The sequence below is a fragment of the Prorops nasuta genome, unplaced genomic scaffold (assembly GCF_024137725.1).
Source record: "Prorops nasuta isolate Cenicafe-Biocafe unplaced genomic scaffold, Cenicafe_Pnas_1.2 PNAS00019, whole genome shotgun sequence".
Lineage (NCBI taxonomy): Eukaryota > Metazoa > Arthropoda > Insecta > Hymenoptera > Bethylidae > Prorops > Prorops nasuta.
In genome coordinates, this window is record NW_027116816.1 from 4,674,188 (window position 1) to 4,699,217 (window position 25,030).

The 25,030-nt window shown below is 36.4% G+C and overlaps 3 protein-coding genes across 3 annotated transcripts; all 3 read left to right on the plus strand.

The window, feature by feature from the left end:
* Positions 1–5,750: 5,750 nt before the first annotated feature.
* NT1 (Neurotrophin 1) lies at positions 5,751–9,324 on the plus strand. The gene is made up of 11 exons (XM_066738849.1): positions 5,751–5,804; positions 5,938–6,105; positions 6,173–6,211; positions 6,315–6,476; positions 7,183–7,288; positions 7,366–7,489; positions 7,620–7,805; positions 7,883–8,047; positions 8,142–8,467; positions 8,543–8,834; positions 8,925–9,324. Exons 1-11 carry the CDS (start codon positions 5,751–5,753, stop codon positions 9,157–9,159), a joined length of 1,857 nt encoding a protein of 618 aa, XP_066594946.1. The 3' UTR covers positions 9,160–9,324.
* Positions 9,325–18,797: 9,473 nt separating this feature from the next.
* Positions 18,798–20,690, plus strand: LOC136780542 (uncharacterized). The gene is made up of 3 exons (XM_066738975.1): positions 18,798–18,838; positions 19,584–19,680; positions 20,180–20,690. Exons 1-3 carry the CDS (start codon positions 18,824–18,826, stop codon positions 20,419–20,421), a joined length of 354 nt encoding a protein of 117 aa, XP_066595072.1. The 5' UTR covers positions 18,798–18,823; the 3' UTR covers positions 20,422–20,690.
* Positions 20,691–22,155: 1,465 nt separating this feature from the next.
* On the plus strand, positions 22,156–24,806 carry LOC136780476 (AAC-rich mRNA clone AAC11 protein-like). Its single transcript, XM_066738850.1, has 4 exons — positions 22,156–22,162; positions 22,282–22,334; positions 22,663–22,729; positions 22,843–24,806. Exons 1-4 carry the CDS (start codon positions 22,156–22,158, stop codon positions 24,804–24,806), a joined length of 2,091 nt encoding a protein of 696 aa, XP_066594947.1.
* The last annotated feature ends 224 nt before the right edge of the window (positions 24,807–25,030 follow it).

Below are 25,030 nucleotides of genomic sequence, written 5' to 3' on the forward strand. Positions count from 1 at the left end.
TAATCAGGACATTTCGTAAATGGATAAGAGTCAATAATGGGAGTCCCACGCGATTTAAAGCCCGTCCCCGATTAAGAGCGTAAACCTCTAAACTGTCATTAGACCTTTGAAAAAAAATCTCTGCTTCCAAAATATTAGTCGAAGCTTGTGGAGCATAGTTTTTTTTCTGATAAGGTAATGGATCCGTGAAATATTCTAATCGACCGTATTATGGTAGGACTTTTCAATTTGCATGTGTATACGTGTGTCACATCATTAGTTTATTGACCTTAGCTTAATCCAGTTCTTCACCATTACAAGTCCATTACTCTTGAACATGATAAAAATGTATAACTTGCAGCTGTGCGAAGATACTAAAAGATTTTTTTTCTGCTCAGCATGTCGATCGAGCGATCGAGCCTCATCAATCGTTACTCTTTCTATTTTACAGCCGCTGCTGCAAGCTGGCAGATATCGCGAGGAATCATTGCGTGTACCGTACGGCTAGTTGCGATCGTTAGTACTGACCGGAACACCTTGCGGCACATCCGCTCCGACTTTTTACTACAGCTGCAGATGTTGTATGTATAGTATATAAATACTTGTATGGGAAATACGATTTACAATGTCCAGTCGCCCTATCAGTACATCCCACTCTCCTGTTCAAAGTATAGCTATATATTATAATTCTAGCTGATACTGATGTAAATTACTCGCAATAATCTTCCATAACAGCGAATAATGCAGGGAGTATTTTTATTTTGCTATAGTTTAATAATTAATAGAGTTGAAACATTGCAAGGCTCATGTTTTTTTGTAACTTATTGGTATACAATATTCAATTGTTTCTTGCTTTTAGCCACAAGTGAAAACCATCATTTAAATCACATCTGAAATATTTAATTATCATAGATATATATGTAATCAAACAACGGAAATGTAGATCCGTTAATGTAAGTTTGTGGACAGTGAAATTTCGAGAGTTAATTAAAGAACTCTCGATGTCACGCCAAATATTGTTAATCCAAATAAATAATTGTTAAAAAATTTGTTTCCCATTCTATATCTAAGCATGCAATAAGTCCTTAGATCAAAGTTAATTGAAATAAGGAGAAGCAAGTATTCATAAATCTCGAAAGAATAATGATTAAAATATGATATTGTTGGCAGGTAAAAATAGACACAGGGAATTACTAGTGAGAATCGTTTAAGAATACTCTTTATTTCTGCTGCATATGAAAATCAATTATCTAGTCAACGCTGTCAAGAATAATTTTTTTCTATTTAAAAAGTGTCGAGATAGTAAAATGGATTTTTTTTAACAATGTTTCTGTCTCACTCGATTTTTATCTTCTCTGATAGTCAATAAGTGACTCGGCATGACGTACCGCAGGCTTGAGTTCCATAAGGCAGAGATAACGAGCTAGAAGAAAATCGAATAGGTCTCCGTTAGCTCCTAATGTACCGGACGCGTGAAAATCGTATATCAGAGTCGTTTCATTGGAATCCATTCCGACGTTACTGCTTTCACCCTCCGCTTCATCAGCCACCTGCCATTAGAAACCAAAGTACGGCACGAGAAAAGACTATATACTACGCTGGAGAAACGAAGACCGCCTTCGAGAATTCTGTGGACCCGTGATCTTCGCGAGAAGAAAGTTATACCACCTTAGAACGCGTTACGTCTTTCTTCAAGATAAAAAGCCGATCCAAGATAACGATGATTCAAGAGACACGAATGCAATTCTTTTATACTGCTGCTTTCGTTTTCCTTCAACGTCTCATTTTCCATTTTTAAGCCAATCGTGAAAACGTAGAAAGTCCCTCCGTATTTGGAATTTAACAATTGTCACTGATAACTTGACTGTCGTAAAAACTTTTATCTTCGAAAAAAAATTATAATTGCTTATAATTAAGATGAAATCGCATATAAGTATCCGTGCAGTGGATAGAAAGTATCGGTAAATTCATGTTAACATGGAGAGTTGAATCTAACTGACAAGGCATAATAGGCTCTAGTTAAAATTATAGTATATGTACACTAGTACCTACCATTCATTTTCTTTTTCGGAGAGTTCGGCTATTGGAGCAGAAAAGAAGATTATTATTCGCCTGGTGTTCCATTGACTCTCTTATAGGCTTCTTTAACAGATTTTAAGATAAAAAAACATGTACAATAAGTTAATCGAATCCGACTTTCAAATAAACAAAACTTTCTCTTATATAGAGGAAGAGTGATAAGTGGAGTTTATGATGTTGATATTGTAAATGGTAAACGATTGAAAGTACAATATTGTTAGGGTGATCGAGTGCTTTACTATTCAGTGGTGCTCACCTTGACAATGAGTACGATACGGCATTATTTAAAGTGATTTGTCAATCTAGCGAGGAATTAAAATTAGAAAGGAGGTTGCTAAAGGTTGTGTTGCCATACTGAAATGCCAGATAGTTTTCAATGGCAAAATCATTTAATACCGAATGTACTTGTTACATTTAAAATTATTCAATTCATCTAATCATTTGCTGCCAACAGCTTGACTATTATGAATAAATTGATATATTTATAATTCCATGTAATCTTTGCATAATTATTAATTACAAATTAATCAAAAATTTAGCGCCAAAGTGGAATTCGTATATGGAAAGTAGGAAAGCAATGGAAATCTAGAACAACAATCAGGCTGTAAACCATTCTAGTGTTGCTTCTTCGCACCGTTGTATTTTTTCACTTCGTCCAGTCATTAATATCTGTTTTAATCACATGCCAAATGTTTAATTGAATCGTCGAAAGTTTTCCACTATGAGAACGAAAATGGGGCATAACTAAATTATATGAAGTTTAAAGTAGTACAAGTTTATAAATTGCATTACAACCTTCATTATACACAGAGTTCACGTTACTTTTTCTGCTGAATTTTAACATTGTAGAAAGTAAAATAAAAAAGTCCATTTTTGAACAGAAGCTCTTAAAAGTTTCTAATAGCTGCTGATGAAATTTAACTTTTTCTTTCTTTTAATAAGAACTACGAGGTATCTTTATAAATGAGTATTCGTTTTTTGGTATGATGCTCAATGTTAATGTTTTTTTTTTTTGGAGAATAAAGACGCACTCTCACGGATAGATAGGAGAGAATCGGAGAGAAGAGTAGTGGCCGACTTCATCCTCCTCCAAACTCGCGCGCCCCGATTTCTCGGTCATGGCTACCTTCCTGCCTGGTTCCACGCCAAATCATACAATAAACGCCAACGACCTTACAATTATAGACCGACTAACTATTTCTATCTCCTCTATTTTTTTTTTTTTTTTTGCAGAATTAGTCTTTAATTACGTTAAACTGAACAATTTTGAAAAATAACCCTCGCAGTTAAGATAAACTCGTTAAAGATATTTTTCTCGTAAGTCAATTACGTCTGTACTCGAATAAATTGCTTTTGTGTATATGAGACGAAAAAAGACTCGCATAATGTTACGAGCTCTTGCACTGCCGGAATATTTATTAATGTATAAACACATCAATTTATGACTTATGCATTTACAAATTCAATTACACAGAGAAAGTCTCGTAATAATAAAAAAATCCTCTGGTCCCATAATTGAATGTTAAATGAACTTCCTTTTCCGGTAATGCAATAAGTTTCGTCGAAATTTCTCCGTAAGTGTTAATTGTTTATTAATTTAATTTTTGTGGGGGTAAATTAATACAGTTAAAGTCAGAAATGTATACGTACGAATCAGAGATTTCTATTTAGCTGTGTGGATAATTCAATTATTTTTTCTTGTCCCTTTTATACACAGAGTGCCCCCACTGCCTCGTGCAACGAAATGAAGACGATAGATGATCACTCTTTGGAGTCCGGATGATTTTTGACCTACAAAAAGCGAACGTCGGCGATCGGGACTGTCCTCGCAGAATCTTCCGCGAGAGAGCCGAGAATCGTTCTCTCGTTCGTTCATTCGTCTCTCCGGCAGGACTTTAACGCAGTCTGAACTTGCCACGCTCAACGGTAGCAAGGGGCCTTCTTAGTCTCTCTCGCGCTCGCTCCAATCGTCTCATTACGTATATTCCTTGCATCGAGCTCTCCGGTTACCGGTATACAAACACAAATTACAAAATAATACACTAAAACGAAAGAAAATATCTGGCAAGTTTATCGAAAAAGTTAAAAATTTTAATAGAGTGATTTAAAAAATCGATTAATCGGTATTGAAAAATTTAAAGTTTGGTAAAGTGATCGATATACGAAGGTAGACAAAATATTCCATAGTTTAAGAACAATTGACGTGTTTAAGGATAATAAAGCATTCGACAAAAGAATCCTTGAATTTTGGAGCTAAGGAATAGGCAATGATTGTGATTTTGGGGAATTAAACGTTTTCTCCTTTAAAATCCAAGTGAGACAAAACGAAGATGAGAGCTTCATTTTTTATTGTGCTGGTAAGAATTCGTTGTGAAGATTATAAACTAATAGTTTTGTGAAAAGGAATAAGATTTTTTTATGATTTCTTTTAGTGTGATAATTCAACAGTGAAATTTTATCTTTAATTATAAAAATATTACTCGTAGTAATATTCGAGAATTTATAGAGGTTCGAACGCTTGAATGAAACTATTTCAGTGGTTTTATTATTCGTGTAGTGAATGGTTGTAACACTGGTGATAGTTCGATCATTGTTATTAATATCAAAAATAATGTCTGAAAAATTATATTCAATTTATGGCACGATAAAAATTTATATAAGGGGGTTAAACGGTATTTTGTTAGGCTACTCATTTTTTCTTAAGCTTCCTGCTTGAAATTGATGGATGATACAACATTCGTCAACTTTGCGCACGACTTTCATCCGGTAAAGTGGAACGGTCTGCACCGTGGCCTTGATCTGTACGGAAGGAGGAAAAGTAACCAAACTCTTCTCTGAAGTCAGAATCTCGTGTTCGCTCTCTTCGTCAAGGAACTCGTGAAAGGTGTATTTGTACAGCAATACATCTATACAGTTTTACACGTCGATCGAATTAAGGCGTTCAGCATGATGCCTTTAATTAATGAATGAAATCGGTATAAAACTTGATTCAAACGTAGATAAAATTTAATTAGTTCTTTTAATTGATAGGACATTGAGCAAATACTAGAATAACATGTTTATAGTGTGTGAATCCTAGTGTAAAAATTTCTCTTCGAATAGTTGATTATTAGGTCAACGACGGTTTAAACATTATACGAGTAGGATAAGGCCACGTTATATAGATTTAAGTTTCCTCTTTCACGCTGGTTTCACGAATAGCGATTGGTTAGGACTGTTAGGAGTCACGTGCACAAAACATCATTTGCAATGTTCCTCTACGTTACACAACGATAATTAATCCCAACAATCGAGTTTCAAATCTGTTTTCTTTTATAATTAAAAAAGCTCATTTATGACGATCTTCTTTGTAATGTGATTTTCTGTTACTCCAAAAACTCATCAACCATACTACTATGCATTCGTGATTTGATTAATAAATTTGCATTCGATCAATTACTTTAAGAAAATAAATACCAAAATAAACATACAAATGTGATATTTAAGGGAACAGTGATACAATAGTTTTTTTTTTAATTGCGAAAAGATTTAACTCGTGATAAGTAGTGTTTGTTCTTAGTAAGTACAATGCAACGATACAGCTCCGCTTTCAATTGTTACGCACAGTTCTCGTTCAAAGATCTTAACTCACGTTTGCTTATCTTTCTCGTTCACTGTATCGCTGTAGAAACAATTTGTGGAAACTGAATGAAATGCATGCACTTGACGGATCAGAAACTGCACAGTTTTCCAAACACACCGGAAACGTAATGGGTTCCCACCTAATTAGCTACGAATGATAATAAATTAGAAATTTTAAGATTGTACGCATGATACATAAATGTTCAACCGACGTATTATTACAAGTGCCGTTAATTGCTTAAAACGCTTATTTATCAGGTGTTCGGATTACTATCCGCAATCGTTACCAATGGAGAGGAAGAGGACTTTGACGATCCGGACTATGAGGACAGCCAACGGTCCAACCCAAAGATCTCCACATCGTTGAAGATCGGAAGTAACGATACGAGGAATCGCACGGAGAAAGTACGAGAAGCCGTGCTACCTGTAAGCAACCGATCTTGTAGCTCGAAAACACTGTGTTTACTTTATTAACATTTTCTTGTATATTCAGTCGACGAGGAGTACGAACGTGCGAGATAAAGTCGAAGAGGTAATACCAATAATTCGTAATAATATTGTTACACTAGCTATATATCCGGTGCTTTAATGTCAAAGGATTATGAAATAATAAAAAAATTTATGCAACATTTGAGGAAGTACGATCGGTGTATGACCTGGAAAACCAGGGGAATGGAACTTCAGCAGAGTTGACACTGCCATTTGGCACGGATATCGCCAAAATCATTACGGATGACAGTGACTCGGGTGGGGAGGAAGATGACGAAAATGGAGAAGCCCCTGAAGAATTACCTGAGGTGATTTGATCATTTTCTATCTTATTTATTTATATAAGTTTCAGAGCTCTTGGGAAATATTTGCACTGTACCTAATACTAGATGACCAGACCATGATCAACACCAAAACTCCTGGCTTATGCCAGTAGCCCATTTTTTAAGGACAAAAGTGTCGTTCTCTCGAGATATGTGTTTAAAAAATTACTAGGAGACTTTACAGTAAATACCACTTAACAAAAAGGTTTTTCGAGGAAAAAAAGGCATTATTTGGCAATTTTGTGGTCATGGTCAGGCCTTCATTGGAATAACATATCAAACGAGTAGCGGCACAATTTTTCCTTTTGATGATTAAATTCTTTTCACTTGTTAGACCGACGAGTCTTTTCCTAGAAGAATCGTAGCACTTTTTAATTTACCAGTGACATTTATTCACTCTCATATCCCATCTGCTTGTAACACTCGACCTTTCTTATCCGAATCGCTTTCGCACATCTGTGCCGATCTCTCAGCTATAGCATTTTTTTCTCGATATTTGTAGGAAAGGAGACTTTCCAATTTTATCATTATAAACGCGTAATGAGCATTCGGTTGGAAAGGCTCGGGATTAATGCAGGATACTTGTAGTATGAGTTTATTGATTACAAAAATTCACGCGAGGTCTAACTAACTTAATACAATGCAAAGTTATATTAATTTATTAATTTTCATAAAATTGGTGTGATTTAAGGCACAAGAACTGCGTTTAGTCAGGACAGGCGCAAGAAGGCGACCTATTTATCGTCCACCCCCGAGAAGGCCACCAGTTTCTCTCAACAGGAGAAATGTTTATTCGGGTAAATTTGATAAAAATGCTGTTATCAATAGAATTTTTTCCACTCGAATTATATTAAAAATGTATTGTGTTCATCAGATGCTTCGAGAACACATTCAGCAAGACCCTCTAGACGACCAACGGATCATAAGAGGGGCCCTAGTGAAAAAGAATGTACTTTCTTCACCAAAACCGTCTGTCTTACTGCTGAAAATTATCCACAGTAAATTTACAAAGTTTTCCTTCATTTTAATATATTATTACAACACCACTAAATGTGCAATAGATTTTATATATAACTTATCTGCACTCGAATACTTATTAAGTGTGAATTTAATGATTTTCTATTAAAGAGAGGCAATAATGAGAAGTTTACGAAGCAATAAAGAAATGGTTGCAGCCTTATTAACTGACTATAAAGTACAGGATAGTCGAGGATTGGATGAAAAAATTCCACGTCCACTGCCATTAGAAAATCAATACGAGAATCATTATGAAAATTCGTACGAATCTCAATACGAAAGTAATGAAATTAGAAGGTAAGTTAAATTTTACTATCTTCTTTTTTTGAAGTATTTAGTTTACTTTGAGTTTGTTTTATTTCATGGTATATTAGGAGATCTGATATTAATTTTCCTTATGAAAATGTGGAAGAAGGATACACGTGTCCTTCCATAATCAAATATGCCAGACCACAATTGGCACGAGCAGCTTCTGGTAATTGGAAATATATTATCAATATTGGCGAACATACACAAACCTTACGTTTAGAAAAATGCTTGTAAGTAGAACGAAAAGTATAAGAAAAATTTATAAATCGTGTGAAAGAAATTTAGTGCACAATAATTAAACATATGAAAAAAATTTATTTAAAGGCACGCAGGTTCTTCATGTTCATTTATATCGGAGAACTACCGATCATCTTGCAGTCAACTTTATAATTATCATCGATTATTGTCATGGGATTCCAAGCTGGGTCTTCACATGGATATTTTTAAATTGCCAAGCTGCTGCAGCTGTCACGTGCATGGTTATTCCGACTTATTCCCACCACATCAAAAGGATCCACCTCCAAAACCAAAAGAGAATTTTCCAGGAGCAGATTTCGCTACTAGTGATCAAACAGAAGACTTTCAGGATTTGAACAGACCAAGCTACACTAACAACTATAAGCCAGCAACAAATTTCGACTCCAACCTTGGTACTATAATTGTAAATTACTCGATGCCTCCAATACACCCTTATGAATATGGTAAAACGGAGAATTTTTCCTCAGTATCCAGTAACAAGAATCCAGTTTTGGAAGTGGTGAGCCCAACTAGTAGGCCTCCGTTCGGGTTGCCTGGTAGAAATAGGCTGAAAAAACCTACGATCAATTCATCCTCCATACCAAGGCCATTTGACAAGTTGCCTCAACAACATGCACCCAATACTAGGGCCCCAGGTTACAAAGGTCCACTGAGTAGCAGACCCGGTAGACCAAATCGTCCACCATTCCGCAGGGAATCCACATCTTCAACCGAACAGGAATCCACAGAAAGCTCCAGCAATACATCCGGAGGAAAACGGTATATTTCAATACGTATATTATATCTGCAATTTATAACCAAGTTTTAATAATCTATGAAAGGTATTTAACTACTTATTGTATTTTACAGATACAATCAGCTTTACGATCAAGACGTGGATGCATCAAGCAGACTTCAAAACGGCGGATTCGATGATGAATACCAAGAGCCTCAAAGGAGGATAAATTATAATTATCATCCCATCATAGATTTTTTCAAACCAGAAGCATCTATGCTACAATCTTCCAATCCTCATTCAACGGCACAGATTAACTCTGCTCAAAGTGATTCTTCAAATTCGTGGAAACCTATGATATCTCCTTGAATCAAATTAGATTTTTTATCTGACGTACCTGACTTGTCCTCTTTTCGACGTTTAAGCCATTAGTACATGTTATTTTCAATCGTTAATCATTCATTCGTTTTAGTTAAATATCAATATTACAAAATTGTTGGATAAAAACTATAACCAACTGAATTGCAAAGTTTACTTCGCCCAACCTAACAAAAATTAGATTAAACATTGATGTAGTCTTTAGTCAGGATAGTACATTGTTAAAAAAAGTATTAATGGCCACAAAGGAGAGATGCAATTATTGATTTTTCAATTTGCGTTATTTTACGTATGATTTTTACAACGTTTTTTATATTTATTAATTATTTTTTATATTGCGATTATTTATAATAAATGACATGTAAGACAATGAACGCTTTCGGTACATTGTCAAAAATAAAGTTTCTGTTTAATTTGCAGTGATCCATGCAAATTATTACATGCATTTTTTTCAAAAAGATATGACGTTTCATTACTTCTATAATTAAGTATCTTCCTTTATCAATATTTCTTTAAAGTATAAACAGATTTTTATTTTTAAATATTTATTTTAATCAATCGTCTGTAAATATTTTTGTTGCTGCGTGTATTATTATACATTTCTAGTGTAATTGTGTGGAATCTTTCCGCATTGATTCACGAAGCGTGTCGACCGAGCTTTCTTGTCTCTTTTGCTCTACCTTACCTAAACAGAAGGAAATGCTTTTAGAATTCTGTTCCACAAGGTTTACAATCCGCACCTCGTAGTTACCAACAAGTCCGGTCTAAAAGACGGTAACTTTTTTAGCCGAATCTACTCCGCTTCATTTATCGAATATTGACGAGTGAAAGTATTTTTCGTATTTCAATAATGCATAATATATGGACAATACGATATATTCATAACCATTGTTACGTGTATGATGCAATTCGCTAGTTAAATTTAATAGTTTGATTTTAATAATACGCTCTGTCATTGTAAGCATTTTATAATAATTTTATCTGTTAACAACAAGTTAATGTTAACTTTATTAATGAGAGAAAAACATAATAATATTAATTACACGAGAAAAAAATGATTGAATAAAGAATGAAGAGTAATGAGAGCATAAAGAGCAGATTTATAATTAAAATTGTAGAGATTAAGAGTGTATTTTGAAATAATGGCTAGATTTATGTTAGAAAAAATCTTAATAATTCTCAGCTGCACTTCAGCAGAGCGAAACGATCAATTACAGCGTCAATTTAGAAGTGGTAGAGAGACAAGCATTACCGTGATTTGCACGCTTTACGGTATCTCCAGCCTGCCCCAATGTTTTTAACCCTACCTCCTCTTCCTTTCAAGTAGCTAGAAAATATAAATTAGGCCGGTACAACGGTACCGAAAGCAGTTTGTCGCAACTTCTCGATTGACAATGACTCTAAGGCACTGAGTTTCCAACAAAATTAGAAAACAGTTACTTCTTAAAATCGCCTCCCGTTGAAGCATAACGAATTTAGACCATCTGTGATTACCGTTGGAATATCATTTCGTTTAAAGTGTATTTTAGAGCAAATGTGTGTCCCAGAGAGTGATTGCTAATAGGTCCAATTAAAGCTTTGACGTAGAGACTTTCATTCGACATAATTGAGAATGTAAGAGTTATTATTAATTAGAGATGGATCGACAATTAAAGAATTTGCGTTTTCTGCTGATTCTGTTGATAAATCTAAAAATTTGTTATTGTACGTCATTACAGAATAAGATTTATGTAGTAAAATCACCGAGGTTTGTTAAGTCTGGTAGTAATTCTCAGAATGAATCTTTCGGTGCAGAACCAGATAGGTCTGACTCCTCGTATGCTGAAAGTCAATCGGTAGAAGATATAATTGCTCTCGATACGATCGTATACAATAGATTCGCTAAAAAGCCGAACAGCACAGAGGAGTCATCCAGTGAAGAACCGGAGGGTCCACCGGATCATTCTATCCCTTACACGGTACACGAGGAGGAGCCAGATATTTTTACGAAACCAAAGTATGTAGCCACAGGAGAATGGGCCAAACCATCACCGGAGAAAAATATTCCTTTGGATTTTGTACCAACAAAGGTTTATGCACAAGTAAGAGGAACGAACACCTTGCAGAGATTGCCTCAAGAGGAAGCTGTAAATAGTGCTGATACGTCAGAGGAAAAAGAAAATGCAGCCAGATTGAGGAAAGTAGTAAAAAATACAAAAGTCAACACTGTGTACACCGAAGAGGGTTATGAAGATTCCGCCTATGACCATGGGGGACAGATACGTGACGCAGATTTCCACGAGGGATATGCGAGAAAATTGCACGACCAGAAAATTGGAGAGAAATTCGGAAATTACAAGAATACGAAGAAAAACAGAGGGAGGAAACCAATGAAAATGTTTACTTCCGAGGAATTCAAAAATTTCAATGATGATTACAGTGATCACTTGAGAGAATCTGCCAGTGTGGACAACACTCAAAGACCTTTGAAATATACGAGTGTTGAACGTGACAAAGAAAAGAGCTCTGTTTATTCTAGCAAAGAAGACGATATAGATCCGAAACGACTTGCTGAAAAAGGGTTGAAGATTCTTCAGGAGGACTTGACCCGAGACGCTGAAGAAACGGAGAAAAGTTCAGATTCTGGTATGGAGCATCGATCAGAATCTAAGAATATTGATGATAATAATTCAGATTTATGGAAATTCGACCAGAGGAACTCAAACGAGCAGACAACGACAGTTGGAACAAAAAAAAGGAGAAAGTTGTGGCCCCGAATAAAAATTCCCACTGGAAGTTATAACAAGGATTCTGCGAGAAAGAAAACTAAATCATCCCAGACGTTGCAAGAAAGCGGAAAATACAGTGAGGAAAATCCTGAGACCACAACAATTTCTTTTAATCGTCAGAAGAGCAGTGAACGTGAAGCCTACCCTAATCAATTAACTCTATCTTCGAATAATAATCTAGCTACTCTGAATACCATTAAACCAGTATATCAATTGTCCCAAGAAGAAGGTGCAGATAACACTGACTATGGTCAGATATTTAGAGAGTTTTATAAAAATAATAAAAATGCTCCTACATCAGAGTCTATTCCTGTTCAGGGAACAGCCCCTACGAGTTATGAGGAAAACAGAACACCTGTTGCTCTAGCCACGTTCGACAATCGCGGTCCCTATCTACTGATGTCTAACGACCAAGTAACAACAACTTTACCTTCAACATTACTCGATTTACAGACATATTATCCTGAGACTGTAAATTTCGATTATTTCAAAAAAATAAACACTCCAATTAGCCCCACAGTCGCAAATGATCAATCTTGGACAACTCCACTTCACCCTACTTTGCTCACCGACGATATCCCCACTTCTTTAGATAGTATTAACATCGAGGACGATTCGAGATCGCTTAACGACTTAGCTGGCAAATCCGAATTCAAAAAGAATCCATTCCTCGGCCCTCTATTACAAAACTCTCCTTTGATCAAACCCCTCCGACCAAAATACAAAGTGATAGTGCGAGATCCATCAGATTTGCAATATTCTTCCGAAGAATCTAAGAATCCGCATGGTAAACATAACGCTTTGGAGAATATGGATCCAAAATATTTGAAAATGTTGGAGTACATTATACAGCAGCAAGGTCAACGATACCCGGGATATTCATCAAGTTTCGAGCAGATTGTTAATTCTGGTAGTGGCAGCAATGAAGGTTCCGTGGAAAATTTGTCTATTATGAGACCACCATTAATGCGACAGTCCGAGGAGGGCATGTATTCCGACTTTCTGCCTTATCATTCACGCGGTAAATTGGAGAATGCTGACTATTCGAGCGTGTCCACTGAAAGCGAATCGTCAGACGAGGATGGGGAGCAATTGGAACAGTATCAACCGCATAATAACGCGGTACCCGGAGGCAGGCCGTACGGACCTCCGCCATCCTATCATCCAGGTCGTCCAAATTTGCGTCCTCCACCAAACCAAAGAAAACCACCAAATCATTATCAGCAAAAACCTCGTGGGATGTCTAACTTTCCTTTCTCAAAGTTTCCTCCCTTTAGATTTGGCAAACCTCCACCTAAAAACAATTACAGACCGGTTATCCTGAAAATAAGGCAGAGCATCGACAACGATAGACGCAGAAGAAGATTCGTTGATAATGAAAGTAATGACAAACCGTCCAATAAACCAGCCAGAAGAAATTGGCATGGAAAATTTTTTGATGGTAGTTTAAAACGTAAGAGACATAAGTATGAGGCTCCATTGAAGAAAAAATATATTAATCTTTCAAGGTTAAAGAGAAGTGCCAAAAACCACGAAGAATTATTGGAGGAATCCCCAAAGATTAGTGGGGATGTTATTGACAAAGAAATCGATGCGCGTTTTAACAGTAACGAGGATGATAATGATACTAATGATAAATCTGTGGAGGCCGAGGTACCAGATTTTGATTATGTGGAAGAGTTTAACGATGGTAATGAAATCAAAATATTTTCAAAATCTGAACCGTCTTTAGACTACGAGAAATATCCTTATTATAATAATAGTCAGTTACCAAATATGTCAGTTTTAAGATATATCGTAGATCCTCGTAGAATTCCAAGAAAAACAGGAGGTAGAATGGTATTTTACGAATCAAGAGATGCTTATAAGAAATGCGAAGAAGTGGAGCCAAATCTCGATAAGGTTTTACCAGACAAGGAAGAACCAGATCCTGAACGAGGCCCCATTGGAGATTCGCCAAGGTTGAAAGGGCTAGGAGATAGGTTGGACTGCTTCAAGGCCAAATATTTCGATGAAAATCCCCTGGATAATCCTTTATTTTTGGAAAAAACGATAGAAACACCTAATATGCCGGTAGAAACATATGCGAAAGGTTTTTCCAAAAGGATATTAAGATTTCCGAAAGAGAAGGATGAATATATTGTACAGAAATCTTTGAGACTACCGGAAATACCGAAGAACAAAAGACGAGCGTATACCAAAAATTCTGAAGAGTCACCTAGACCACGAAAGCTTGTTATCGTGAGAAAACCATCTAGAAGAAGACCGAGCAAATTTGTACGGAGACCCAATCGTGGTTTAGGAGATAGACAAAAATACCGCAGAGGAAAGGGCCAAAAGACAAACTCTTTGAATAGTTCAAAAACCCAGTATACGGATGCCAATAATATGTATGCTACTCCTTATGAAAGACAAGTCTACGAAGATGTGATGGGCAACATTCAACTTTTAGCGAATGATCAGGAATTTTATGGGACTGCAACAACCACTTCAGTCGTGCGTAAACCAAAAGCAACACAAGTAGCTTCTGATGTTGAAAATAAAGATTCAGTTTCGAAATTTGAAAGGGAAAAGGACACTGGTTTCCCTATAGTACATATCACTGAAAATCCTGACAGTGTAGAAAGTATTCAAGAATTATCACCACCCCCTTATCCAACCACAAGATTGAAAAGAAGACCTTATTATAGGCAGCAGCATGTGCCAAAAGATAATAAACAGAGGCATCCGGCCAATAGCAGATTTGTCAGACATTATCGACCGATCCACTTGAACAAAAGAAGTGCGAGTAGACCTGTAACTCGAAATTCTATTTTTAAAAGCAAAATTGCTAGAGATAGACATATCTTGAGAAAACGTTCCTTAAGTATTGATAATGGACGAAGCTCAGCTCAAAGAAATACAGAAATTGAAAAAATGGCTGTAGTGACTGAGGCCACTGACCTATTAGCAGAAGAAACTAGACAAGATTTGATTAAAATAGCTCCTACAAAGTCCACAGACATAAATAACATGTTCGGACTGACAAATAATGTAACAAAGGTTAACGATCAAGGTCCTGCGCATACTTCCGAACAAATTATTTACACGATAAAAGATAGAATTAGACATTCTAAACCAAAGGACAGTGATGGGAAGATTGGAAAATTTTCTAACGATGAGGTAACGAGTAATACGAATAAAAGAAACGAACCCGGGTACAAACAGATTAGAAGAAGAAAGGCTCCTACTAAGGGAACAAATGAAACTCCAGCTTCGACGCAAAAACCGAGAAATCAGGAACAATTGTATGAAAATCAGCACATTCCATTTGCTTTAAAAACAAGTAGTAAGAAAGATTCTGGTGCTGAGGTAGAAAGCGTGAGTGTTACAACGGAACAGCCATACGAGCCAGTAACCTCGGCAGAGTATGCAAGAATAAAAACATTCCTTGCGTCAGATCCTCCAGGATATGCGGAAGCGTTTCCTGAAGAGACCAGAAAATCATCATCCGAGGTTGACGCAACGCCCCAAGAAACTTCCAAATCATTGGAACAAGAAGAAGAAGAAGAATCTCAAGAGGACAGTAGGTCATCCGAGTCTTTGGAAAAGAGAGACGAATTTTTCAATGATTCTGATAGACCTTATTCTCCACCCGAATATTACGAAGACCCGAAATATGCTGACCTGGGACCACGAGTCAATAAACCAGCATTTTATCATCCCCCATTTTCTCTTTCGGATCATAAACAATTGGAAGATAGATATTCTCACGGTGATTCCAACGAAAACGATTCTTCCGAAGATGAAGATGAGTTTGCTGAATCAACGCTTCATAGGCTTTCTTTGGACCGCTATGAATATCCTTGGGAGAAGAGAGAACGCTTGGAGAGAGAGCGTCGACAGAAAGAGAAGGAAAAAAAATACGATCGATTGAAGAGACTCTTTGAATCTCAGGAAGATGAGTACAGTTTGGAAGACGAAGAAGCTACCTCGTCAAATAGTAATGGAAAATATAAATATCCTTGGGAAAAATATAACGTACCATCGAAACGTTATACAAGGCAGAAGCATCCTGCTTGGGATCACAGTTTTCACGATAATGATGAAGAAGGTTCTGAAAATCATCCTGTTGCTAAGTATAGTAGTCAATACAAAAGTATAGAGTTGAAAAATCCATCCGGAGAAGAGTTATCCTCTTCTAAATCAGTAGAAGAAAACTCAAACGAGGACTCTATCAAAAGAAATCCAGTTGAAGGTGTGAAAAATCAGAAAAGACAAACTAACACAGTAAAATCTATGAAAATCCTGGCACCAACGAATGAGTTTAAGAAAGTTAAAAACAACCAAACAGGATCTCACTTGTTTGACACCAATTTGAGCCCAATGGGAAAATTAAATCAGAAAAACTTAAGCGCCCGAAACAAACGGAAAGAAATAAACGATTCGAGAAAAACGACTATTAACAGCTCGGAAAACCAAAGAACTCGATTTGTTCCGGTAAAAACGATCGATAGTGACCAAAGTACTGTTCGACCAAATAAATCTAACCTTGGCAGAAAGATACACAAAGATTTTAGAAATAATCATAGCTATAGCACCACTGAAAAGACAGTAACAAATTCTAATAAACGAAATACGCGCAGAAGAATGAAACCTGTCATAACGACCACTACAAATGCTCCTGTATTTTCATCAGCAATAAATACAAGAAGAAGAAAGGTTGATGATAAAGAAGTTTCCAGGAATGTCAAGATATCATCATCTTCAGAACGTGAAAGACTAAATTCAAAGCCTTCTACACAAGTCACTAACAACCGCTCTAATTTTAAAACATCGAGAGAAAGAATTAATACAAAGACTTCCTATCCTTCCAGTGAAAAATCTTCGTTTGAAGTTCAACAAAAAGATTTGGATAAGCAATCAGAAGAGTTCATGGTACCTGTTAGAATAATACATCAAAATACATCGCGTATAAATCAGTACAACGAATATGAAGATCTGAGTGAAGAGAATACCCAGCCAACAATTTCTACAGAGAACATCAAGGAGGATCTTCGAAATTTTCCAATGCTAGATGTAAGTGAATCAACTTAAATGTTATAATACATTTTTTTTTACTAAATTAAATATATGATTTTAGACACTCGTCCTAGCTGCAAAAATGCAAAGTTTAACAACTGCAGAATTAGATCAAAATAAAAGGAACAACCAGAAGAAAGAAAAGCAAGAAGAATTAGAAGGAGAGAGTCCTGAGGAAACAGCAGAAGAAAGAAAGAGAAAAAAGGATCTACTTGCTAAAGTAAAAGATCCCGGTAATCGATTATATTATTATATCGAAGATCGCCGTAAATAGTTTTTACAAATTTATAAATAATCTCATCATTTTATAATTATTTCATCACACGTTTCAGTATTTATATTATTGTATATAAAATATAGACACAATCTTGTTATAAATAAATGACAGTTATCAGTTCTCTGCACTATAAACATTTTCCGCATTAAAGCTTCGAGTAGCTTGAACAAAAATTAAATGCAAAAATATTTGGATCCGTCAACTTTCTTGACCAAGTCACCTATACATATAAATAACAAGCGTTATTAGCTTTAACTGTCGTTTAAGAAAGTCTATTACGGACGGAATATCTCCTCGTCACAGCTGATTAAAAATTAGTAACGAAGAAAGGGAAGGATATTCTATACATTTTGCGCGAAAAATTAAAATATAATGCTTTCGAAATCAGTCGTCACGCTTTTGCCTCATTAATCACAAGGAAGCTTACAGAACCTGCTAATGACGAAACATAACTAACTCACAATGTATACTAATTTTTAACGACTGTATTCACTGTATTAACTAAAGATTTTTGATAGTCAGATGCTCGTGCGTTTGATTGTGTATAATGTCGGACATATATATACGCCCGTATAGACCCGAACATGTAGTATCATGAACTATGTTGCGCAATTGCATTCTAGTTTGACAGGCAGATACCCTTGATCTATTTTTGGTAGAAGCCAACAATAATGAGCGCTGTACATTGTTCTATTAATAATTCTTAGGTAGCAGAAGTACACAGGAGCATTGTCATTGAGCGTCACTGCTTGAGAATCAGCATAGATAACTGGTTATCATCGGCGTGGCATCAGTGTGCAGCGAGCAATAAGCTGGTTGCTGTAAATAACCGGCAATTATATGTAAAATTCTCTTGATTATCGAAAGAGAGGCCGGAGAGCACGCGCGGCGCAGAATCGCACGATAAGCGTAATTAACGCTTTGTACTGGGCTCACGCGCGCACGTTCAAAGAAGCTCTAGCCGCAGAAGGAGGCAAGCGTAACTCGTTCCCGTCCAAGAAAGCTGATAGACGTCGTCGATTTACTTTTAAGGACCCCACGTGTTCATTTATCCAAAGAAAGGACCAGGAACCATTATTCACGCTTCCGGCTTAGGATTGCTTTGTTATCAATTTCGTTCCTTCGTCTTTGCTTAAGCTTCGTTTTAGAACGAAATTCTTTAATGGTCGTTACTAAAAAAAACTGTTAAGGGGACTGTTTCGAAAATAGGTTTTATTTTAGATTGGCAATACGAAGAATAGGATATGTTTAGAGCGTAAGAAGATGTAAGTATAGTTACAAGAGTCGAGCCTTGGTCAAGAAACGACGATGTGAGAGGCGGCAGCAGCAACTACCCCAAGGTTAAGGTGTCAGAAGGTAGAAGATATCCTACGCGTATATATTATGCGCTGATAAAATCCTAGAAACGATGAATAACGCCCGGTCTTGAAAGGGAATACGGGTATTTGATTGGCTGGCTGTAACGCCACACCGTCTCTATATAATTCGTTCTTTGCGTATACGCATTAGCTGTATCACTAGAGTACACGGTACCTCTCTAAACGTAACCATGTTTTCCTTCAGGGTAAGTCCTGTGTGCTATTTGCTTCGACAATTAGTCCAATTTTTCATTAATAATAAAGGGTTAACGACATCCACTTTTCGTAAGAATACTGTGCATATCGTGTAGTTTCGCTTACCAGTGTTTTATACAATAGTTTCCTTTGTCGAAGGAAATTTCAAACGTTTCGAATCTATATTCTTAACGCTTATTGAATATTTCTTATACGTAAATTCGTAATGTCATTGAACTACATTTTAATTATGCAATGGAATATTGAAATAATGCTTCACGGACTATAATACTACGAGAGCTAATTTTTTACTAACTTCAATTTTGTAATCGTCTAAAGTGTGAAATTTATAAAAATTCACGTTCTTTAATCGTATAAAGAACATTACATGCAAGTTCATGCATAGAAACTTTCTACTGTCAAATATTGCTTATTTTTATCATCTAAGCTCATTCTTGCAATTTTGTTCTAGAGTTTTCTCTTATGATTCACATTTCAGTGTTTCCCTTGCTAGCGGTTAATTAGATAGCGTTAGTGTTTGTATATTCAAATCAGCTTGCAATCATTAAAGTAGTTTAGAGCTATAACTAATAAATATGTAGTTATAAGATAAGTCTGAAGAAAAATATGTTTCAACTATATTTTTTTCCTTACTATGTAACGTGTGAACGTTACATGTATTTTATTGTGTACTTTTAATGGTATCCGGTATGCAATATAAAACTGAAATATTTAAACATTTTTACACTTATTTAGACCTTTGTTTTCGTTGGTTTACTTGGATTATTGAAGCTATCAACAGCAGCGCCCGATAGCGCTGGAATTGTGGAGATGAAAAATGGATTGGCTTATGGTAAGATAGTTCACTACTTTTATTTCTACAAATATATATTTTCGATAAATAAAAACAAATTAAATACTTTATATCGCTATATATATAACGTTAATTATTCTCTTTTGCATAGCAATGTTTTTTTAGTCAATAATTTTCGGTTGAATTATTGAAATAGTATAAGCTACAAAGTAGAAAAAGTTTCAAGATTATTCCCATAGAATGCAGCACATGTTCGAGTTGGACCATTCGGCACTCGCTTCTCTTACATTTGGTGTCAAACTAACTTTCACTTTCGTTTGTTGCTACCGAGTTTTAACAGAGTCTACATTTATATTAATAATTATATTATATTTAAATTAATATTTTTCCACGAATTTTTTTAATATAATTTCTGACACAGTTTTAACCAAAATTCAGTAATAAAATTTTCGATATTTAAAATCGTATAATTATTTTGCTATTAATATTAAAAGTGTTGTGTAAGAAATTATTCTTATAAAATGTATATTTAAAACAGGTGGTATTCCGTATGGAAGCGTAAGCGGCATGCTTACGAAATACCCAGGATTTACGTCTGACCAAGCGAATCCTTTCCAAGGTACGCAATGGCTACCTTCGCAAACTATTCGACCAATAGTCATCACGCCAAATTTTCGAGCAACCAGATTATTGGGTCGGGTACCACCGTTACAGATTCGCAATTCTCTAGGTGTAATTGCTCCAGGAGTAGTTGGTACAATAACACGCATCGGCTATTAAAAAATATTACTGATATTCCACTATCCACCATCACAAAAATCAACTTAAAAATTATGAAGAACAGCGTACAACACAAAGAGTTTATTTTCCTAGTAAATCACGAATTGATTATCCACATTGCTCATTTTCTGTAAAGTTTGTTTAAAATAAGTATCCGACTGTGTAATTTGTAATGATTCTGTATAGTACAATCATAATTTTAATTTATTTATCCTATAAGTAAGAATTCAAGACACCTGTCAAGAGTACGTGATCTGTATTATAATAAAAACTTATTTATACCCTCATTCTCAAAAAATCTCCTACGTTTATCCAAAAGGATATTGCAAAAAATGTTAATTTATTCGCATACTATAATGCGTTATTTTTCAAGGTAACAAGACATATCAAATCGCTTCTCCGCTTTCGAATTGTTTCTTTCGCCAAAATCCTTTTTCGTGCATCAAACAATCAGTCGCTTGTAAAAAATAAATCGACTCGATATAAGAGAGTAAGGATAAATAGGAGGACACAGATCGATAGGTTAAAAACAATTACAAGGACTCCCGCGCTAAGGTCAAAAGGATACCTACGCACGCGTTCTTATAGCAGCATGCGAATCTCTCGAAGGAGGGAAAAGGACGCGAATGTTAAATTAAAAATAGCATGCGCGCACAAGGACTCGCTCGGTTAATTGCGAGCGGTTCGATCTCTCGCGATCTTGAGGCGAGCGCCGAAAAATCTCATTACGTATATAGCCGTGTGTGCATCAAGCGAATTTTTCCTTGCTTGCTTTGGCACGATTGTGCAAGCAAAGTGCAGCGATCAATTTCAGGCGGAGTTCCAGCGTGAAGCTGCAATTTTCGTTTTCCTTGAGCGACAAAGCTGAGCTTCCTGCATGCACAGCCAGGTGCACGCCAGGAATTTTTCGACATATCGGAAAGTTGGATCAATTAGACTAGGACGAAGACGTTTATGGAGAGAAAGTATAAATGGCATCGAGGAGCTACGGAACCCCTTAGTTGTTTCGAGTCGCATGCACGATGCATTACGCTCTGCACGTGAGTATATGCATACACGACACGCACACACGCGTTCAAACCACGACTCGAGGTAACAATAAAATCTCGCGAGTGCGGCTATAAGATAGGCAAACTACCAGCCATTGCGACCCATGAGATATCTCAAATTCGTCGATAAATCGTATTTAATACCGATCGTTTAAAAATAATTTATCAACTCTGCCCTCGGTAGTTTTCAGCGATTCGGTCGTAAATTTTTGACCCCTCGATATTTTCCTCCCTCTTCGAGTATTACCTCAATTTTAAATCCTTTTTCGACATCTTAATCATCGTGCGTTCGTTGGTCAATAAATATACCGAGACGTTTTTTCCTCTTTACACTCGAATGCCGTGAAAAGAAGCATTTACGTAAACAATGTAGCGTATACATAAATTCTGTGGATACTCCACTTCATTCTATGTTTATTTCATGAAATCTGCTTTTAGGAAATACTGAAAAATAGATCGAATAAAAAGTTTGCATTACTCTTAATGGATTTCTATTATACTTTCGAACTTGAGTAGCTAAATAAAACATGAGCAGAAATAAAATTAGCATTGCAGAGGGAAAGAGAGAGTGTGAAATTCCGGTATTGTCCTGCGTATTAATGCAGTAACATGGACCATTTCTCTTGTTGTACATTTAATTACGGTTATTCAAAGTCGTCTGGATGAACATGACCCACATAGTGAAATGAATAGTTCGTGACTGAATTCAATAAAACACTAAGCCCATAATTTCAATCATCGAGATATTCGGTCCATAATAAATATTATGCATTGCTTGGTTTTAAAAATATTTGCATTCTTTGCTTCTCAGTGGTGTGTGCAAGAGTTGGTTGGTGCAACATAAAACTTGGTTATGTCTATAATGTCCGTGTCAAAGCGTTTGCTAAACAGAAGCTTTAATGCTTATAATCTTGAAATCTTGAATTTTTACAATCATTTAATCGAATGATGAATAAAAATAAAGGCTGTATGTAAAACAGACCGTTGATCCCAGTGTTTATGAGGATACGCACATCGCGTTACGCAATGGCAAATAAAACGTCACATTGAAGAAAATTGCCGGTCACGCTATCTCGAGAATTCTTTATACTTGCTGCGTATTACGCAGCCTCAGAATGAATCGAGAATTTTCTCTAAAAATACTTTGCGTTTTGCTAATATATATTCAGCTATTCATTATGTTCCGTTACAGATATTGCTGCACTGCTTTGCACTGTGGAGCACTATACACAATGGGCATGCAGCGAAAAATCTGAATAGTAGGTATCAAAGTGGTCCTCAGGTTAACAACTAGCTTAGCAGTAATATGATAATCCAGTTACCGATGTCTTTTCTTATTTTCAAGGGTAATTGTACTTCTTATAATTCACAGATCCAGCAGTATTGACCAATTTTGCCAAAGATATTGTATCAGCCCTAACACCTACTTTGTTGGACAATTTATCCAACACTCGAGTAAACAGATCCGTAAGAAATTTTGTATTACCAGTATCTGCAATCAAAGAGATCAACGATAATCAAATTTCATCATCCACAACCGTGAATGAGGACAGCGAAGCTAAGGCCCAGCAAAATTACGTTAATCAAGTTCAACCCTATCAGTTTCAACGGAGCATACAATACTCACTTTCACCGTATACCGAGCAAGGTGCTCCGGAATACTACAACGGACAAAACGAGCGAGAAACGCCACCCCAGATTTACGCGGACTACTATAATCCGCAAAATGTAAGAAGTCAATTTACAACAACGAATAATGGACTGGTTAGGATAAACGATCCAGCAAACACCGGTGATAATTTTGCTAATGGTGCTAATGCTGGTATAAATATCGCCAACGGCCCAAACAATAATGCACCTGTTCAACAGCAACAATATCCTGCGCGTCCGTTTGGTCAAGGTCAACCAGAAGTCTCACCATCTCCATTTGCACGACCCACTTTAAATGCTGACTTAAATCCTCAATACCAAAGATTCGCTAACAATGGTTATCAAAGAGTTAGGGATAACATACAAGTTCCTTTAAGCAATGCAAGAGATTACTACGGTCCACCTAATCTTCCTGGCCCTCTTGGATATAATCCAAACACTGCTTACCAAACACCTTATCAAAACGCAAATCAGCCTGGTTATTATTATCCTGATCCAAACGGACCCTATCCAAGAGGACAATCCTTTGGACCACCTGGAGGGATAGATAATCGACCAAATATAGACAATGGACCTTACCCAATTGGACAGCAATTTGATCAGTCTAATGGTGGAAATGGTCAGGCAAATCCAAATAGACCTCCACAAGGAAATGTGCCTCCCATAGCTAACGATCCATTTAATGGACCTAGAATAGAATCAACCAGTGGTCCATACGATGCACCTGGTATCAGTCCCAGTTACGGGCCTCCCATAATTAATGGTCCTTTTGAACATGGACCTGGTTTCGCGTACAATAACGAACCATTTGTAGAACCTGGTTATGGACCTCCATTGAATCATGGCACTTTCGATGCTGGTCCTTACAACAACGGACCCATCGATGGGCAAAATAACAGGCCCAACAATTCACCAAATAATGAACCTACTTCAGGTAACGGTGTCAATATTGGAGGTCAATCTAGTCAACCACCGTCACAACCAATAAATGGAAATCCTAAGCTAGAAAATAATTCACCAGACAGACCACCACTAAACGAGCCAAATAATAATCAGCAACCATTAGGAGAAAGACTGTCGAGTCCTCTAGTTGGATCTTTTCGTTTAGAAAGCTTTCCTCCATCCTCGTATCGTTTGATTCAATCTGATCAGCTCTCTAATATATTCGTTGAGAATTTTAATAACACTTCTTCCGCTAGCCGATCTGGTAATCTTCGTGGATCTGGTGCAAATACTTACCTGCCTCCTTCACAGTTAGGACCTTCTACTGGAACCTTTAGACCTTCTCCTGAAGCCAGGCCAGGATCAGCTTTACCCACAACTAGAAATGGACCAATACCTGAGACATCCTCACCATCAGCTGTACCAGAATCTGCTCCTACTCCAGAATCTGCGCCATTGAACAGTTATGGGACACCTGCTGCACCATCACCCTCGCCCTCACCTCCATCTGCACTCGAAGGTACAGCCAAAGGAAACAGCAATGTTGCATCTGGAGCTGCTGCTACAGATGGAGTCTCGCCTGTAAAAGACGAAGTAGAAACAGTTGCTCCAATTGATAATGATTCCTCTCGGGCATCTAGCACTTTGAAACTTAAGCTATTCCTCCCCTCTCGCGAATTCTACGAAAATAGTAAAAAAATTGTCGGAAGAATACTTCTTACTGGATCAACAGATAAAAACTGACAAACAAATCATTGCTAAACTTTCCTAAACCAGTAGAAATAATAAAACGTAAGAAACAAAATATTGAACTTTTATAAAAATAATTTGAACCAAAAATTATATAACGCACGCCAAATATTATCAGTATTATGACCACATTGTTACATGTATCATCAGATCAATAAATATTATAGTTTGTTAAACTTTCTTTTGTTTCATCGATTTTTTTCATTATCCCTTATTTG

Coding starts and splice junctions, on each gene's coding strand:
- NT1 (XM_066738849.1), top strand. CDS start 5,751: ATGCATGCACTTGACGGATCAGAAACTGCACAGTTTTCCAAACACACC. Junction 5,805..5,937: donor TTTCCAAACACACCGGAAAC/GTAATGGGTTCC, acceptor CTTATTTATCAG/GTGTTCGGATTACTATCCGC. Junction 8,835..8,924: donor AATACATCCGGAGGAAAACG/GTATATTTCAAT, acceptor TGTATTTTACAG/ATACAATCAGCTTTACGATC.
- LOC136780542 (XM_066738975.1), top strand. Junction 19,681..20,179: donor GAAAAATGGATTGGCTTATG/GTAAGATAGTTC, acceptor TATTTAAAACAG/GTGGTATTCCGTATGGAAGC.
- LOC136780476 (XM_066738850.1), top strand. Junction 22,335..22,662: donor AACTTGGTTATGTCTATAAT/GTCCGTGTCAAA, acceptor GTTCCGTTACAG/ATATTGCTGCACTGCTTTGC. Junction 22,730..22,842: donor TGCAGCGAAAAATCTGAATA/GTAGGTATCAAA, acceptor TATAATTCACAG/ATCCAGCAGTATTGACCAAT.